The sequence below is a fragment of the Mirounga leonina genome, unplaced genomic scaffold, assembly GCF_011800145.1.
Source record: "Mirounga leonina isolate KUSES-001 unplaced genomic scaffold, KU_Mleo_1.0 Mir_91, whole genome shotgun sequence".
In the NCBI taxonomy this organism is placed as follows: domain Eukaryota; kingdom Metazoa; phylum Chordata; class Mammalia; order Carnivora; family Phocidae; genus Mirounga; species Mirounga leonina.
Genome location: NW_023270839.1, coordinates 19,314,451 through 19,333,638, shown reverse-complemented (window position 1 = coordinate 19,333,638; position 19,188 = coordinate 19,314,451). Strand labels below are relative to the sequence as shown.

The 19,188-nt window shown below is 41.5% G+C and overlaps 1 protein-coding gene across 3 annotated transcripts in view; it reads left to right on the top strand.

Moving 5' to 3' along the window:
- The window catches only part of ZNF106 (zinc finger protein 106), a 65,165-nt gene extending 46,613 nt beyond the window's left edge, over positions 1 to 18,552 (top strand). For all 3 annotated transcript variants that reach the window (XM_034994626.1, XM_034994625.1, XM_034994627.1), the window contains 10 exons: positions 245 to 390; positions 1,729 to 1,863; positions 4,640 to 4,756; positions 7,956 to 8,147; positions 8,627 to 8,689; positions 9,374 to 9,493; positions 10,007 to 10,078; positions 10,906 to 10,977; positions 13,916 to 14,062; positions 14,637 to 18,552. In XM_034994626.1, coding sequence (XP_034850517.1) covers positions 245 to 390; positions 1,729 to 1,863; positions 4,640 to 4,756; positions 7,956 to 8,147; positions 8,627 to 8,689; positions 9,374 to 9,493; positions 10,007 to 10,078; positions 10,906 to 10,977; positions 13,916 to 14,062; positions 14,637 to 14,693 — 1,121 coding nt within the window. In that variant the 3' untranslated portion in view covers positions 14,694 to 18,552. The remainder of the gene's footprint in view (positions 1 to 244; positions 391 to 1,728; positions 1,864 to 4,639; positions 4,757 to 7,955; positions 8,148 to 8,626; positions 8,690 to 9,373; positions 9,494 to 10,006; positions 10,079 to 10,905; positions 10,978 to 13,915; positions 14,063 to 14,636) is intronic.
- The last annotated feature ends 636 nt before the right edge of the window (positions 18,553 to 19,188 follow it).

Below are 19,188 nucleotides of genomic sequence, written 5' to 3'. Positions count from 1 at the left end.
GCGATTTGGTACTTTCCAGGTTGACTCAAAAAATAAGTATCTTTTTTCCTACATGGAAGCCTCCTCTGCCTTCTCTTGTTATAAAGTCTTCATAATGAAGATCATTAATGAAAGATGTGTTTTGCTAGGGGAACAAGGTTTTAAGGAGAATCCAGGGACCACTATATTATGTAATGGTTTTAAATTTTGAGTATCTTTTCAGACAAAAGCAGACAGGTCTCTGAAACATATTCTTGTTTTCCAGAAATATCTTCTGAGCCAGGAGATGATGATGAGCCCACAGAAGGGAGCTTTGAGGGGCACCAAGCCGCAGTGAATGCAATTCAGATATTTGGGAACTTACTGTACACCTGTTCAGCAGATAAAACTGTCCGAGCTTATAATCTGGTGGTGAGTTGATAACTCAATTGGAATGTTTCTGCAGGGTTTAGGAACTCCATTTTACACTCTCTTAAACAATAGGGATCTATTTGCTGTCCAGAGATGAGGTGAGTTTTAGACTAACCGTAGATGAGGTTGATGCAGTGGCTTAGAGGGTCACTGGGGACTTAGCTTCTTTCTGTCTCTCCATTCTGCTTTCTCTGGTGTCACCTCTTCCTAAAGCTAGTTCTGCTCACAGATTTTGGAAGCCCTTGGGGTTTCTTTTTCCTCCCATCGCCATAAAAATGGGTCCTGTGCTTGACCGTGAACAACCACTTAGCAAAGGGAGATGAGATGACAGCAGTGGGCTTGGCCAGTCAGGTTCTAGTCCTGGCGTTGTTGATGAGGTCAGTCCCATAGCTGCTACACAATAGGGTAGAATGAATGTCAGGGAAGTACTGGAGGAGGCATTTTTCCTCACAGTTCATTAATTGTCCCAAGTTACCAAGGAGAGCAACAGTGTTCTAGTTCCTCACACTTAGTGTAATCTGATGCTCGTTAGTCTCAATTTTCATAGAACAAACTTTTCATAGAACGAGTTTTGATTTTGGTGTATGTCAAACTGATTTTGCTAATCAACAGTGATAGCCAAGAAACTTTAGGAACACTCTGTTGTCTGAGCAAACACCATGAAAGTATTTGAAATTACTGAAGTCTTGAAAGTCAAAAGGTTAGATGATGGACCATGAAAATGTGTTCGCTCTAGGCAACAGGTGTCTAGGAAGGAAGCAGTGGTACCAGGAAGTAGGAGTGTAACATTTGGGGGATTGGCTCTAACTCTGAATTGCAAGATAAATGTATATATGTATGCACATTCTAAGTGGATCTCCATATGTGCACGAAGATAACATGTAGGACGCTCCCTTGTGAAACCGCCCCTGGACCACTACGGCCCGCCATGGCATGTGACACATCTCTGAATATCGTGGAACATCCATACTTACTGATGAGATGCAGGAACTTATCTGGGAAATTAGCTACAGTTTGGATTTGTCAGATCTTTGTTCTTATGTTGGAGATCCTTGCCCTAGGCATTAATTAAAATTCTGATCTATCTTACAGCAGATTGCCCTAAGTATTTTTGGTATGGCTCAGCTAACATAGAGTTGGAGGTACTTAGTTCATGTGACTGTTGACTGGGCATTTAGTGAGCAGATACTGAGCACCTTTTGTATACCAGGCACTAGCTGAGGCACTGAGGATACAGCAGCAAACTGTATGTTTCAGCATTTTTGTTGTTGTTGAGGAACTGTGTTACCTAATCCTCGTGTATCCACAAGTAATGATCTGATATGTGCTTAACTTCAGAGTCGCCAGTGCATTGGTGTGTTCGAGGGGCACACCTCCAAAGTGAACTGCCTCCTGGTTACACAAACCTCTGGGAAGAACGCTGCCCTTTACACTGGTTCCAGTGACCATACCATTCACTGCTATAATGTCAAGGTAAGTGAGTCCAGAGAAATCAGAAGTGATCATATGAAGCTGCTCTGGCTGTATTTACTGTGTAGAGTGGAGACGCTGAGACAGATGCTTCATTCTGCCCACTTGATTATGCTTTGAGCCTATTTTAGTAGCATACCTCAAAGATACTGCAGGATGGGTTCCAGACCATTGCAGTAAGGTGTGAACATCACAATAAAACTAGTCAAATGAAGTTTTTGGTTTCCTAGTGAACATAAAAGTTATGTTGATGCTATACACTGTTCGGTTAGGTGTGCAGTGGCATTGTATCTAAAAAGAACTATGTGCATTAATTAAGAAACACTTTTTTCTCTTCTCCACAGAGAGGGAAAAAAGGAAGGAAAAAAAAGAGAATGAATACTTTATTGCTAATCAAATGCTAACCCTCATCTGAGTTTTCAGCAGTCTGTAGTCTTTTTGCTGGTGGAAGGTCCTACCTCAGTGTTGATGGCCACTGACTGATGTGGGGTTGGTTTTTGAGGCCTGGGGTGGCTGCAGCAATTTCTTAAAATAAGACCACAGTGAAGTGTGCCTCCGTGATCGACTCTTCCTTTCAGGAACCATTTCTCTGTAGCGTGCAGTGCTATATTGACAGCATTCTACCCCCAGTAGAACTTCTTCCAAAACTGCGGTCCATCCTCTCAAACCTTGCTGCTGCTTTATCAGCTAACTTTATGGAATATTCTAAACCCTTGGCTGTCATTTCAACAGTCTTCACAGCATCTTCACCAGGAGTAGATTCCATCTCAGGAAACCACTTTCTTTGCTTGTCCGTAAGAAGCAACTCCTCATCCAGTACAGTTTTATCCTGAGATGGCAGCAAGTCCGTCACGTCTTCGGGCCCCACTTCTCATTCTAGTTCTCTTGCTGCTATTCCCACCACATCTGCAGTGACTTCCTCCACTGAAGCCTTGGCCCCCTCAAAGCCATCGTTGAGGGCTGGAATCAGCTTCTTCCAAACCCCCTTTTACATTGATATTTTGACTTCTTCCCTTAATGGCATCTTCAGAATGGTGAATCCTTTCCAGAAAGTTTGCAGTTTACTTTGCTGAGATCCATCAGAGGAATCACTGTCACAGCAGCTATGGTCTTGTGAAATATATTTCTTAAAAAATAGGACTTGGGGGGCGCCTGGGTGGCTCAGTCGGTTAAGCGGCTGCCTTCGGCTCAGGTCATGATCTCAGGGTCCTGGGATCGAGTCCCACATCGGGCTCCCTGCTCGGCGGGAAGCCTGCTTCTCCCTCTCCCACTCCCCCTGCTTGTGTTCCCTCTCTCGCTGTCTCTCTCTCTCTGTCAAATAAATAAATAAAATCTTAAAAAAAAAAAAAAATAGGACTTGGAAGTCGAAATGACTCCTCGATTCATGGGCTGCAGACGGATGTTAGCAAGTATGAAAACAACATTAATCTTGTACATCTCCATTAGATTTCTTGGGTGACTAGGTGCTTGTCAGCGAGCATTCATATTTTAAAAGGAATCTTTTTTTCTTTTTTATTACAATATATATCTGATTCCCCTATACAAACTACAAAAAGCTCTCACATGGCTTAACCAGAGGCAACATGAATTTTAACATTTGGGCATATTTACTGTCTTTCTATTTCACAATTTTATACATGGCATTTATATTTATAATTTTATGGAAGAGAATTGACTAATTTCGGAGACTGGCTCTTTATAAAAGAAGGTTGGGGAAAGAGGTCAAAAGCTTTGACAGCCTACAACTTTTATCCTACCCACAGCTTGTCTCATTCTATCCAGTTTTAACCATCTTGATTTTATCATCTGTTTCCAATCCTGTTTAAAAGCTACACTTGGGCCTTTAGTTGCTTAGTATCATTCATTAACAAATCTTGAGAGCTCACTATCTTACTGGAAACAGGGCCAGGTTACCTAGGTAACTAGAATTGCTAGTATAACCCAGTTCTGGAAATTCATGGAAATCATTTCTTGAAGGTGAGATCAAATAATACTTATATAACCTGGATATTACTAAAGAAATTTTTTTAAATGCATATTCCAGAGCCTACCGAATTAGAATCTCAGGGGTTGAGGATGAAGCTTGGGGTTATTTATAAATTGTTTTTGTTTTTAAGATTTTTTACTTATTTGACCGAGAGAGACACAACGAGAGAGGGAACACAAGCAGGGGGAGTGGGAGAGGGAGAAGCAGGCTTCCCGCCAAGTAGGGAGCTGGATGTCGGCCTTAATCCCAGGACCCTGGGACCATGACCTGAGCCGAAGGCAGACACTTAACAGCTGAGCCACCCAGGCACCCCAAAGGGTTCTGCATATTTTAAAAGCTTCTCAGCTAATTATGGATCGGCCAACCGAGCGCTGGTTTGAAGGAGGCATTTGGGAACTATTGAAATAGAGAATCAATTACAGGAAAGCACATACATGATTAATTCAAGTATCAAATATACAATTGTGTATTTCCTGTAACCTTTATTTTCCTTTTTAGATGTCAAATGCAGCTTTACCTTTGGCTACTTAATTTGAAATTTTAAGGCCCACTTCTTAGTGCCCTTCAAATAATTTCTGCATTCCAAATTAGGAACATGAGGGATATTATTAGTGTTAATATTTGTTTAGAGCTTGAGGGTCTTTGGCCAAATCTATGATAGTCTTCTACAAGATAGAGGACGCTACATTTTCTTCCTCATAGAAATCATTTCACACTCTGCTTTAAGAAGGATTGATTTCACATTTTATTTGCTGTTAACCTCTGCTGATGAGATGTTGTGTACTTTGTCAGACGCGAGAGTGTGTGGAGCAGTTACAGCTGGAAGATCGGGTTCTCTGCCTCCATAGTCGATGGCGAATCCTCTATGCAGGACTGGCAAATGGCACTGTGGTCACCTTCAACATAAAGGTTAGTGTGTGGGGGAGAAGGCTACATTCCCATGTCACTTGAAAGTAGCGTGCATGTGGGAAGAAGTAGAAGGCAGACATTTTCCTGCTTTCTTGTGTGAGAAAACAACAGAAGGAGCTGCTACTCAAAAACTGTTATCTTCTGGTATAAGTGAAACAAGAGCCTTCATTCTGTCTGCTCAGGCCCAAGTGTGCCAGGACCAAAAGGTAACTCTACTAAGTTAAACCAAGCCTGATGATTTGGGGCCAATAATGAGTCATAGGTTGAACTAGTCTATCTCATTTTAAGAATGACACCATGAAAAATGAGCTTAAATTCTTTTAAATTCTTTTGAGTATGACATTGATGTGGTTTGGAACTGATTTAGGGTTTCATGAGGATAGCCTATTCTGTAATGTGAACCCAGTTGTAGGTTTGCCTTTTGCTCATATGGCTTCATTCTTTCCTAATCCAAAGATAAATTCATTTGTTGAGCAAACCTTTACTGAGCATGTGTTCTGTGCTGAGCCTCAGGATAAAGCTTAGGAAATGAGGGAGGACCAGTTCTTGATGGCCCTATATGCTTTGTTAATGTAGGTGGACTTCCATCATGTGGGCTTTAAAGTAGGAGAGACATGATCCAATTTGTATTTTATTTTATTTTATTTTATTTTTAAAGATTTTATTTATTTATTTGAGACAGAGAGAATGAGAGAGAGAGAGCACATGAGAGGGGGGAGGGTCAGAGGCAGACGCAGGCTCCCTGCCGAGCAGGGAGCCCGATGTGGGACTCAATCCAGGGACTCCAGGATCATGACCTGAGCTGAAGGCAGTCGCTTAACCAACTGAGCCACCCAGGCGCCCCCAATTTGTATTTTAGAAAAAGTCATTCTGATGATAGGAAAGTACTGGTACTAGTAGAGGCAGGAAGATCATTTAGGAGGCTTTGTTGTAGAAGATGAAGTAGAAAGGTCAGACTAAGGATGAAGAGAAGAGAATGGATAAAAGGTGTAAGAGGTAGAGTTGATGGGTTTGGTTACTAATGAGTTGTAGCACCATATCCCAAGGTCATCTGGTCATCTTTTTTTTTTTTTTTTTTGAGTGAGAGAGTGTGAGTGTGCCAATGCGGGGGCTGGGGGTGGAGAGCAGGAGAGGGAGAGAGAAAATCTTATGCAGGCTCCACAGATGGAGCCCAACATGGGGCTCGATCTCATGACCCTGAGATCATGACCTGAGCCTAAATCAAGAGTTGGATGCCTAACCAACTGTGCCACCCAGGCACTCCATGGTCATCTTTTAACAGCATGTTAAAATGTTTACTGTGTTGGGGCGCCTGGGTGGCTCAGTCGTTGGGCATCTGCCTTCGGCTCAGGTCATGATCCCAGGGTCCTGGGATCAAGCCCCGCGTCGGGCTCTCTGCTCCGCGGGAAGCCTGCTTCTTCCTCTCTCACTCCCCCTGCTTGTGTTCCTTCTCTTGCTGTGTGTCTCTCTCTGTCAAATAAATAAAATCTTAAAAAAACAAAACAATGTTTACTGTGTTATGCCCAATTATAGTATCATTCATGTGTTTAGCGAATACGTACCAACTCTCCTTCCACATGTGAGCTGGAACCACTGCTTATAAGGGATACAATAAAATATGTCATGGCTTTTGCCTTTCAGAAGCTTAGAATCAAGTTAGAAGAATCTAGCACATAGATAATCAAGTGCCAGGTTATTTGGTCCACTTGATAGGAATGGATCACAGATGGCTCATTAGTGGAAGTTGTTGCATTCCATATGTGAAGTGTTAACAGCCTACCTTAGATTTGGTTAGGGCAATAGAAATGAATAAGAAAGAATAAGTTTAAAATATTTTAAAGGATAAAATTTGATAATTGCCTAATTCTCTTTCGGAAGAGTAACGTTATCAAAGGTGGACAGAAGTTAGGAGCAGGACTTCTGAGGCAAGATGAGGACAAGAAATTCAAATGGAAATGGTCTTTAACTGGTTGACAAGCCGCAGAGAAGATGGACCTTGACACACAGATTTGAGAATCTCTGCAGACATGGGAATTTTGAAGCCTTGTGAGGGCTGGGCCCTTTTTGGATTGCCCATACACCTAGAATGCAGTACTTCTGAGGTCTCAACAGAAAGCCAGGGCTATTTCTCTGTGCTGTCCACCAGTGGACCTTGAGCTCCATCAGGCTGTCTCCCCAGCACCTAAGATGGCTGGAGTCATTGCTTAGCCCTGGAGGCTCCCAGCTGCTCGGAGCTTAGTGCTTAGTTTCTGGGAGTTTCACCGCTTGTGTGCACCTGAAGTTTCTATCTATCTATCTATCTATCTATCTATCTATCTATCTATCTATCTATCTATCTATCTATCTATTCATTAAAGTAATCTCTGCACTCAATTTATTTATTTATTTACTAAAGTAATCTCTACACCCAATGCAGGGCTTGAACTCATGACCCCAAGATCAAGAGTAGCATGCTCCACCTCCTGAGACAGCCAGGCAACCCCCCCCCTAAAGTTCCTTTTTAGAAGTTTTGAGGAAGGGGGAAACTTTATGAACAAGATTGGTGTGGGAATGAGGGAAGCAAGTAAGATTTGAGGTAAAGGAGTGTTTGGGAATTCGGGATGTGACCATGCCACTCTGACTGATATAAAAGGCTTCTCTAGTTCACTAAATGATGTCATGAGAGATAACATAGAACGAGAAATCAGAAGAACTTGAGAATAACAGAAAGGTGGAGAATGAGAGACTCTTACCGAAATTATCTAAATAAGTAATTCTCAGTAGAGAAATTTGGAAACATGTGACTGATTGCATAATTTTTGATGACAAAAAAATCAGGGAAAGAGTTTCTGGGTCTATGGCATGGAAATTAGAATATGAAAAAAAAAAGTTGATCATTATCATTAACTTCAGGGAAGTGAGCAAAGGCATAAAAAGAGAATCAAGTGCTAACTATGATCAGATAGTGTAGTTTGAAGTTAGAAATGTGTTTATAATGCACAAGTTTACCGTGCCCCCACTGGAAGCGGGGAGGAGGGAGTCATGAGTTGGAATGGGAATGGCAGAGGTTGGGAAGTTAAAGACAGGGGTGGGGTATGAGAACTTAAGTACAGGTAATAGAATTTAAGAGTTCGTATTCAGGTAGTGATTTGGGTTAGGTGATTTTGACATTTACCACCTAAGTTGCTTTTACTTCATATAATGGTGGCTTATTTTTCAGAACAATAAACGACTTGAAATCTTTGAATGCCACGGCCCTCGGGCTGTCAGCTGTCTTGCCACAGCACAGGAGGGTGCCCGAAAGCTGCTTGTTGTTGGGTCTTATGACTGTACCATTAGTGTTCGTGATGCACGGAATGGACTCCTCCTCAGAACTCTGGAGGGCCACAGCAAAACCATTCTTTGCATGAAGGCAAGTACAGTGCAAGAGAAGAGGAGTTGGTTGTCTGGCACAAATAGAAGACTTTGAGTGGCATTTCCCTTCTTGTCTAATGCCTTATTTAGAACACATCATCTTGAGAAGAGCAAGGAGATTACAGTGCTTCTCTTTAGGCTTGGGTCACCAAGGGATGGACTGTATTTTACTGTATCAACAGAGAAACAGGTGTGTTTTATCATAGAATGTAGATATACTTTAAAGCCCTTCTCGGCTATTTCGCAGTCATTCTGAAGAGACAACAAACCCAATAATACATTGGCAGTTCCTCACAGTACCTGGTGGTAGGACGGAAGTTTAACTTTAGAAAATTTGTCTGAGGAACTTACTATTTTATCCCTAGTTCATGCTCATGTCAAAGTAAGTTAGAAATTAGAATTCAACGATGTGCTTTACAGGTTACAGAGGAAATTCAGAACCTTATACCAAATCTAACTCAGTGAATTTTTTTCAAGGTGGTGAATGACCTTGTGTTCAGTGGCTCCAGCGATCAGTCAGTCCACGCCCATAACATTCATGTAAGTTGTGTTGATGTAAAGAAATCTTTAATGGAATGATGGTTAAAGCTTGAAGGATTCCTCAGACCTCTTGCAATTTAAATGAAACCCCTTTTCCAGGGAAAAGCTTAATAATAATCCCTACCCGCATAAGCTCTTGGAAGATAGTGAGCACTCTAGAAATTCTGACCTCATCAAAATTTTTAATGGGGGACAGATTCAAAGTTTAAACTCATTTAAACTTGAGATAAATTGAGCATCTGAGGCTCTAAGAAAGTGGATATGTTATGTAGTTTAAAATAGAACAAATAAAAACAGCTGAGAGACTCTGCTCAGGTCATAGAGACAGGTCTGTGAAGCTCAGTGCCTGGGCTGTAAACCTGAGGATAATGCATCCTCAGGAACTTGTCCAGATGCAATAAAATGATAAAAGTGGAAATACTTCACAACCTATAAAATACATACAGATAGAGTTGTGGGCCTTCTCTTTCTATGACACCAGCTTCTCTCCATCAGGATACATTTCATATATATTGTATTACCTATATTGTAGTAAATGCTTGTGTGAGTACTTCCTCTGTTAAAATTAGTTCAGCTACAAGTAGTTTCAGAACGATGACTTTTGGAATAAACGAATCGTAAATCTCAAAAGTCAGAAGGAATCTTGAAAGCCAGTCTAGTGACTTGTTTCTTTTTTGGATGCAGACTGGTGAGCTTGTGCGGATCTATAAAGGTCACAATCATGCAGTGACTGTGGTGAATATCCTAGGAAAAGTGATGGTGACCGCTTGCCTGGATAAATTTGTTCGTGTCTATGAATTACAGGTAGAATTTAGATCCACTGTTTTGCTTGAACAATTTGGGGAGAAGGTCTGTTTGGGTTTGGTGTTAATCTTTTTTTTTTTTTTTTAATATAGTAAGACGGGTGGGGCCCAGAAATCTGCATTTTTCACAAGCCCTCTAGATAATTATGAAGCAGATGGTCCGTGCACTACACTTTGAGAAACATGGCTCTGAGGTTCCTGGTGAGGCTCACAGAGGTTAATACCGGATGGTTTCCAGACTGCACCTGTAGTCTCTAAAGCCTATCTGGTGCTCCTTGTGTGCAGTTTCAGGTTTGAGACTTTGACACTACACAGAAATTAGTTTTCTCATTTCCAATTACCAACTCCTCCCTTGCGGACTTACTAGAAAGATTGTGTTTCTCTGAAAATGCCACTGTGCCTCAGCATAGTGCCTTAGGGATGGTTTTAAACCTGCCAGAGGCCTCCAGGGATTAGGCTTATTAAACACAGGGTATAAATAACCCTAATTCTCTATTTATTTCCTCCACCTAAGTCCCATGATCGACTGCAAGTTTATGGAGGACACAAAGACATGATTATGTGTATGACCATCCATAAAAGTATGGTGAGTGTTATTAGCCATGTCACATAATGCTTTTGAATATGTTTACTAAAAACTACAAACTGATAATAATGTTCCTGTTTATCACTTCCAAAGATGACATCTCTTTCTGATATGCCTCATTATTGAATGCTTTTCTGTCTTGCCATAGTATCACTGAGAAGTAACCCAGTGACGTTGTTGAATATTCTCTTTGCTATTCATAAGCTAAAATAATTACAATAAAAATCTGATACCACCATTAAACAGAAAATAAGTTTAAGATGTTTCCCCTAAAAATTGAGTGGTGCTTTTTCCAGAGACATTACGATCCAAACAGAACATTGGAATAGAGCCCGGAGATTTGGCCAGTACGGCATAGCGAAAGCAGACCTAAAAGTAGAAGCTAATTCACTCAACCCTGCTAAGTCTCGATTTATTTTATTTTTAAATTATGTGGTTGAACCAGAGTGGATGTTTTCTAGATTTTGAGCAGTAGAACCCCTTGTTGCAATGCAAGGCAGATGGCTACTGTGTGGCGTGCGGTGTAGCATACGATGCTCAGGAGCCTGGGTGCACAGCTTACAGTGTGGGCAGGTGCCTCCCAGCCCGAGCCCCGCTACTGCTCTCAGCCAGTGTCTCAGGAGTGGCTGTCTAAGCAGCATAGCTTCAATGTAGCCCCACCAGACATACTTACCCACGGTAGGACGGTAGGACGCGCGGCCGGCTTTGCTGTAGGTTTGTGTTTTCTTACAGCCGGCACAAGAGCTTTTGACATGTATTTTGAGGATGTTTAGTAGTTGTTTTTTTGTGTGTTGTTTTGGTCTGATGTGAGAAACCTCTTTTTCCAGATTTATACTGGCTGTTACGATGGCAGTATTCAAGCTGTGAGGCTGAATCTGATGCAGAATTACCGTTGTTGGGTAAGGAGTGCTTGCCCCTAGGCTAATTTATAGATCTTCATTAGCATCAATTAAGCATTTTTATATTTTTATATTTGAGCATCTATTTTATGCCTCCCACTGTAGGACAAGGAAGCTTATTTTTATTGTTTTATTTTTTTTTTAAGATTATTTTAGAGGGTTAGAGGGTGGGGAGAGAGAGTGAGCATGGGTGGGAGGGGGAGAGGGAGAGAGAATCTTAAGCAGACTCAGCACTGAGCATGGAGCCCGACATGGGGCTTGATCTCACAACCCTGAGATCACAACCTGAGCCGAAACCAAGAGTCGGATGCTTAACCAGTTGCACCACCCAATGCCCCAAGGAAGCTTATTTTTAAAAGCTAACAATAAAATGCTTCCATACTTCTTTCATGAATAGTCTGTTTTAAGATTAGGTATGAGGTATGTCTATATATCATCCACTCAGAGGTCATCTCTATGGTGGTTTTTGTTTGTTTTATTGTAAATCAGTACATGCTTACAAAAATATCAACGATACAGAAGTACAGTTGACCCTTAAACAGTGCAGGGATAAGGGCATCAAACCCTGTGCAGTTGAAAATCCGCATATAACTTTGACTCCCCAAACGCTTACCTACTAATAGCCTACTCTTGATCAGAGGCCTTACTGACAAACAGTCAGTTTACACATATTTTGTATGTTATATGTATTATATACTGTAGCCTCACAATATGGTGAGCTAAAGAAAAGAAAATGTTACTAAAATCTAAGAAGCACTGCCTGGCTGGTTCAGTTGGTGGAACGTGCGACTTGATCTCAGGGTCGTGAGTTTGAGTCCCATGTTGGGCGTGGAGCCTACTTAAGTAAGTAAATAAAATCGTAAGGAAACGAAGATACATTTACAGTACTGTACTATATTTATTGAGAAAAGTTCATGTATAAGTGGACCCCATGCATTTTGAAACCATGTTGTTCAGGGGTCAACTGTATGTGAAATAAAAAGTGGAAGTGCTTATTTTTGTGACCTGCTCACTATCTGATACTCATTCCTCGGGGATTTCATGTATTCATAGTTTGGTTTGTGTCCTCATTGGATTTTGAGGCAAATAAATTGGATTTGTGTCCTCATGGGATTATAGGCAAATAAAAATGTGTATTCTTGAAGGTTTTAAACGCCTGTTGCCTAGGCCAAATTGCATGGTTTTTATTTTGGGGTGGGAGCTCCACACTTTTATACTATTCCTTATAGGCCTTCAGTTGTTTCATCAGTTCTAATATTAGTGGTGATCAGAGAAAAGTTTCTGGCACTGATCTTCCACTCCCCACCCCGCCCCGGCCCCCATACCCTAACATGTTGTTTTGCAGAAATAATGGAATGGAATTAAAATACTCTCCATTTTTAGATTTGATTTAGACTTGTCCACAGCCTGGTTACTTCGCAGCTTTTTACACGTTACTGTGTTTGCTTTTTGGTTTTCTCAGTGAAGGACACAAAATATAGTACAGCAGAATCTAGAATACAAATAGAGGGTTAACTTATCTAGAGAAATGGAGAAAATACCATCTGGCTTTAAATTAAAGTTGGAGGGGATGGAAGGAATAGTGCTACAGGAAAAATTCAAATTTGCATTATTTCATAGAAATGAACCTGTTAGAATTTTAAGATCTTTTTTTTTTTTTTTTTAAGATTTTATTCATTTGACAGAGTCCAGGGAGACAGCGAGAGCAGGAACACAAGCAGGGGGAGTGGGAGAGGGAGAAGCAGGCTTCCCGGCGAGCAGGGAGCCCGATGCGGGGCTCGATCCCAGAACCCTGGGATCATGACCTGAGCCGAAGGCAGACGCTTAACCAATGACTGAGCCACCCAGGCGCCCCAGAATTTTAAGATTTAAAACAAGCAAGCCTGGAGGGGGAAAAAACCAAGACAAAGAGTCTTTATGCTTTCTGACCAATGAGTGAGATTGAGAGTTGAGCCACATTTTTAGTAAAGTAGGAATTAAAAAAAAAAAAAAAAGAGGGGCACCTGGGTGGCTCTGTTGGTTAAGCATCCGACTCTTGGTTTCAGCTCAGGTCATGTTGTCAAGGTCGTGAGATTGAGCCCCGAGTTGGGTACCATGCTCAGTGGGAAGTCTGCTTAAGATTCTCTCCCTCTGCCTTTCCCTCTGCCCACTTGGATGCATGCTAAATGAATACATACATACATACATACATACCTAAAATCTTGAAAAAAAGATTGCGATTCAAGTGATAAAGATTCTCAGTAAAGTCGGGTTTCCAAGGCATAGTTTTCTTTGTCAGACCTTTTTATTTTCAAGTATACGAGTCAGCAGTTCTCAGAATTGTGAAATACAGCCCCTTCAGTATTATAGAGATCTCTTAGCCTTTTTTTTTTTTTTTTTAAAGATTTCATTTATTAGAGAGCGAGCAGGGGGAGGCGGGGGAGGGGGGGAGAGAATCTCAAGCAGACTCCCTGCTGAACATGGAGCCCGACTCAGGACTCGATCTCACGACCCTGAAATCATGACCTGAGCCGAAATCAAGAGTCAGATGCTTAACTGACTGAGCCACCCAGCACCCCGCCTTTTTTAAATAAATGGACTAAGGAACTCATTTTATGATGGCAAGATAAAAAATAAATGTGGCTTAAACTGAATTTTATGGTAACTTGTCTGTCAATATTTGCTAACCTTTTCCTCTAACAATGTGGCTCTCTGGGTGCGTTGCCTTCTCAATAGAGCAGAGTGTCAAGACTTTCCAGTCTTTTCAAGGCTCCTCAGAATATTGGTAATTAATGTGGATGCCTCTGGCTTTGTTATATTTTCTAGCCAAGAATAAAGAATAAAGGGCTTGCTTTTGCTTCCACAGTACTTAAAAGATACAAGTGAGGACTGCTGTAAATTGTGGTTGCATGTTTCCTGTACTGTTTTTCCCTCACCCTTTCATTGTCTTTCTCCTCAGTGGCACGGTTGCGCTCTGATATTTGGTGTTGTAGATCATTTGAAACAACATTTGCTCACTGACCATACAAATCCAAACTTTCAAACTCTGAAATGTCGCTGGAAGAACTGTGACGCTTTCTTCACTGCTAGGAAAGGATCCAAACAGGTACATGAGTGGGACCTGAGGCCGGCCTGGGGTCATTCAACGGCTCAGAGCAGGCAGACCTTTTTTGCCTTAATTAGAATGTTCAGAATTGCAATAAACAGGGAGAGTCTAGGGATTTTCCTTTTCATTGTTATTCACAGATTTGGGGAATAGCTTAATGAGGTTTCAAATGATGACATAGGTAGTTTTTGAGAAAGAGCGTAAAGAGAATGTTTTCTTTTTTAATTTTTTTGAAGATTTTATTTATTTATTTGACGGAGAGGGAACACAAGCAGGGGGAGCGGCAGGCAGAGGGAGAAGCAGGCTCCCGGCGGAGCCACCCAGGCGCCCCAAGAGAATGTTTTCAAATGTTTCAAATCCAGTAACTGGACCTAGAGGATTATTACTGTGTTCTTGTGTAAGATAAGAACTCATCTTTAAGCGCATAGTTTCATATAAATGAGCAAAGTGCTGGGTCCTAATCACCTTCCATGTATGGATTTTAGAATGTACCCGTGAAGCTCTCCTTGGCTTGGATTTTTTCTTGTCTTACTACCAACTTTTCTCTCACGGGCCCCTTTCCCTTTATTCCTAGGATGCTGCGGGACACATTGAACGACATGCTGAGGATGACAGCAAAATTGATTCATGAAGTTTTTTGCCTCCCATGTTGGGAAGTTATCATTTGAACTAATTTTACATCGGCCCTTCACAGAGGCCACAGTCTTCCCTTCCGCAGAGAATCAGGGAAGGAGAAAGTGGTTACTAGCCAGGCTTACCACTAGCATAAGTCTGGGCAGCTCTATGGGATGATAGTTACACGTTAAGTTCTTACTGGAGGTTTGTCAGATTGAAACAGATTTTAAGGAACTATACTTCTCTGGGACAGCATGGAACCTAGTAATCTGTGCTACTAGTATTCTCCAGATGTGGATTAAAGATACAGATCTTAATTGGCTACCCAGTCTGACCCTAATCATATGTATTTTTTTAATTGCTTTCAGTTTGCGATTTTTAGTTTATGTTCTTATGATGGTTTAAACCTGTAGTCCGGCTTTTAAGTACAAGTTTGTGCAAATGCTAGATTTTTAGGATCACTTTTAATTTCTTTAGTTCTAATAACTGGGTATTTAAATTAGAAGCAACTAGTTCCCTTTCTTAACAATTATGTGCAGTGTGTTTCACTATTCTCTTGCTTTGTAGGTAGACAGAGCTGGCTTTAAATGCCAAAGGGACACACAGTAGATTTTCAACAGCTAGAGTGACTGCTCTGCTGGTTATATTTTAGGAACTCAGCAAATCACATAATGACAAGTCCTCACAGACAGTACTTCCTATCGAACGTCTGTGCACATTTTGATGGGAGTGCTCAGTTCAAGACAGTGCACAGACCTAACATCTACCTTGCAATGTTGCTGTTAGGCCCGGGTGCTCACGCTGCAGGTATTATCAGGCCTTTCGAACTGGAGTGTAGCCTTTATCTTCCTTTCCAGTTTCTGACTCTCCAGGCCTGCTGCGGGTATGAAACCTCTTAGTTTGCTCCATTGCCAAACCCTCTCTCCCCTGCTCTCTGGCTGTGCCTAGACTGTTGGTGGCCATCACATACTTCCTCTAGGCTCCCAGGGTGCTTCCCCCCACCTGCAGCACCCAAGATGGGGGAGTTAAGATAAAGCATCTGCATACAGTCTTTAGGGGTCCAAGCAGGCTTCTTAGAGACTGATTTCTGAAACTAGAATCTTGCCTTCACCTCCCCTCTTGCTGGCAAAGAAGAGTGGAGTATGAAGAAGGGAAAGACTCCATTTTTCCACTGAGAGCAGCCAAATTAACAAAGCCTAGTGAGACTGCTTTGTTTTTTGGAATTTCTCTGGACTCTTGAGAGAAGCTATAGAAGTGTTGCTTTCCAGCCTTTTGTTTCTGGATTCTCAAAACTCTGAAAGGTTCTTCAGAGAGCTAAAGAAGGGTGAAGAGCCCAGTGCCACATACCAGACTTGGGGATGTGATGCATACTGTTTTCAGGGATTGCATAGCACGCAGGTTTCTCTCCACCCCTGTTCGTGTGCACACACCTACTCGTAGGTCTTCACTCTGGCTCTAGGGCTGGAGACTTCACTGGGCTTCATGGTTGGATTTCAGGAGGGTATGAAATTGGATGCAAGACTTAGGATGTGTTCTTTTTTTTTTTTTTTTTTCAGGAAAGGCTCCAGTGGTTCTTACTGGATCCATAAACAACTAATCTAGGAGCTACTACCAAATAATGGCCCCATGAACTATTTACGTCTATCCTTATGAACGGGAAAACTTTTCTTTTTTTTCTTTTGACCACACTATTGATAGTTGCATGATACTTGAGAGAGAACAGAGAAGAATCTCTTGCATAAAATGTCTTTGTGCTGTTTCTGTCTGAGATTAAGAAGCTTTCTTACCTCTCCTCCCCATTTCTTGTAAGGATGACCGGAGCAGTCAGGCTGTTGTGTGGGTTTGAGAAGGGCGATTTCCCAGGAAAGCATATTGGAATTTATTACTAAACCTGGCGTTTTATTCGGGGTTGTAGTGAAGCTGCATTTCCATGTTGACTGGGCAGTGTGCTAAGAAAGCCTTGCGCACTCTGTTGCATAGATGCCCTTCTGTCCTGCCTGAGGACATGTCTGAAAAGATGAGAGTGCTGGAGCCGTTGTACAGCAGGGACGGGTTATGTGAGGTGTTGGGCAATCGTGGGGAGCCTTTGAAGGTATGAACAGACTGATAGAATCAAGTAACAACCGATTCGCGTTTACTTTTGGTAGAATTGTGCACAGTCTATCTGCCTTTGTGTGTGCAGGTGTGAATGTTTCTTGTACGTGTGTGTGGGTGTGGGTACCTCTACTTGTAATACTTTCCCTCATTTCACAAACATTTGTTTTTTTGAAGCCCTGGTAATAACATCTTTGTTTCAAGAATTTGTGGAATTATTTTAACCCCAGGTTAGTGTGTCATCCTAAATGCACTGTTCTAGCTGTTGATTTAGAAATAAAGGCACCATAAGCATCTTGGCTGCTTATGGTTGTGTTACTGCTTTTAAGAGCCTTGAAAGTTATGCAGAACTTAGGCTGTTTTTTGTCTTTTACAGTGTCTTAACTGCTTCTAGCCTTCCGTCTTCCCTTAGAGAAGAGCGGTGGCTCAGGTTTCTGTGTTGACTTGGTATTTAGTACTTAACGAAGGAAGGAAAGTGTTACATGACCTGACAAAACCCAACTCATTTCTTATAAGGGGTTGGAGGCCATTTCGAGAATGTTATCCTTAGTTGCCTGTGCCTACTTCTAATGGCCAGAAGCCAAGAAAACCATGGTATCCGTCCTTTGTTGTAATGGCAGTTTACGACAAACTGTCAGTCACTTCAAGTTTTATCCTAAAGTTTTAAACCAGGTTCAGAGTGTGTTTTGACATACTCCTCTACTGAGTTATAAAGCAGGTAAACACATAAGAGCAAAGAATGATCTCCACCCGGTGTTACTTGAATTCGAGGGAACGCTATTGCTACTACACTCCTGCTTTTGTGGGGGAAAATGTTTTTCTGCCTCAGAAGTTAACAGTTGAGTGTTTAGCTCCTGACCTACCTATAATGTATAGGCAGTACCATTGCTGTTTAAGTGATTATTTGCCTAACAAAGGGGCTTTTTGGTTTTGGTTTTGGGGTAGATTATATAGTAGACAACTTTAGTGACTAGGTATGTGGATGATGTGTTGGGAGGAGGTATACAACACTTAGTGGAATGGTGTGGTATATTTTATGGAAGAGAATTCATAGGAGGGGAGATCACAGTATATTGTGAAGTGGGATTTAAACAGCACATACCCTCTGGTTTGCGCACATAACTGTAGTTTGTATACGCGGACTTAACAAATTTTGTTTCTGCTACCAAAAGGAGAGCTCCTAGAACTGTTAAGAAGGCCATGCCCGCCACATTGGTAAAACTGTGATTTCATCCCTGCCCCAAATCATCACGATCTTCAGGATTTCAGAGTGACTGTCTAATGGATAGGGTAGAAGCTACAGTGGAGGTGATTTGGTCTATACTGAGTTCCATGTGCAAGTGGATGTGAAATCCTGGTGTAAACCAAACATAATGCTTATTAGACAATAACCTCTAACCTCACCTCCAGCCCCCAAGTATATGGCCCTGCTGGGTCACATGGCAACTGAAGTTTCCTAGATTTGCTTTAAATTCAAGGTAGTAGCCCAGTTGAATTGGTGGGGAAGGAAGTCCAGGAGGAAAGGCTGTTGAAGAGCTTTCTCCTGCTTAAGAGAAATATATGCCCTAGAGCTGCTCCAGTACCCTTGGTATCTGAATTTTTTTATATATTGAATATGGATTAGAAGAATGAAATCAGATGACATTTGATGGCAAAAATGTTTATAAGCAAATAGCTTAGCCTTCTTACATTTTGGTATAAAGCTGTGAACTTCATAACTTTGTAAAGCAAGTTATAAAGCAAATACAAGAGGAAAATAAAGTACTTTTACTAATTGTTTACTTTTGCTACCTTATCTGCATATTAATAGCCCATCCTTTTTTCTCCATGTCGGTATAGACAGCAAGAAGGAAATTGAGTGGAAAACACAAGATGGTTATAGATATACCACAGACCATGGTCCAGATAAGTTTGGCAAACAGCTACATTTAAGGATTTGTCCAAGGTCATAAAATAGGTCAGTCATTTAGTGAAGGAGCTAGGATGAAAACTACATCTTCGGGGTTCAAGATGGCTGTGTAGGAAGACCTTGAATTCATCTCCTCCCACAGATAACAAATTTACAGTTATATAAAGAATAATTTTCCTCTGCAAATGACCTGGGAACTAGATTAACAGCGCCTCCACAACAAAAGATAAAAGAGATGCATTGAGACAGGTAGGAGAGGCAGAGCTGCGGTCTCCCTCCGGATCCTACTTGAGGTATGATGACCCACTATCAGGAAGGGATCCCCAAAATACAGAGCTTTTCCTCGAAGAGTGAAGGAGTATACCCAGAAAGACAAGCTCCCCAAACATCTGGTTTTGGATTATTAAGTCCAGGGGAACCATAGAAGTGTAGAGAACAAAGAACCTGCTCGTAAAGGGTTCACACGCCCATCCACTCATCCTGAAAACCACTGCAAAAATAATTTGAA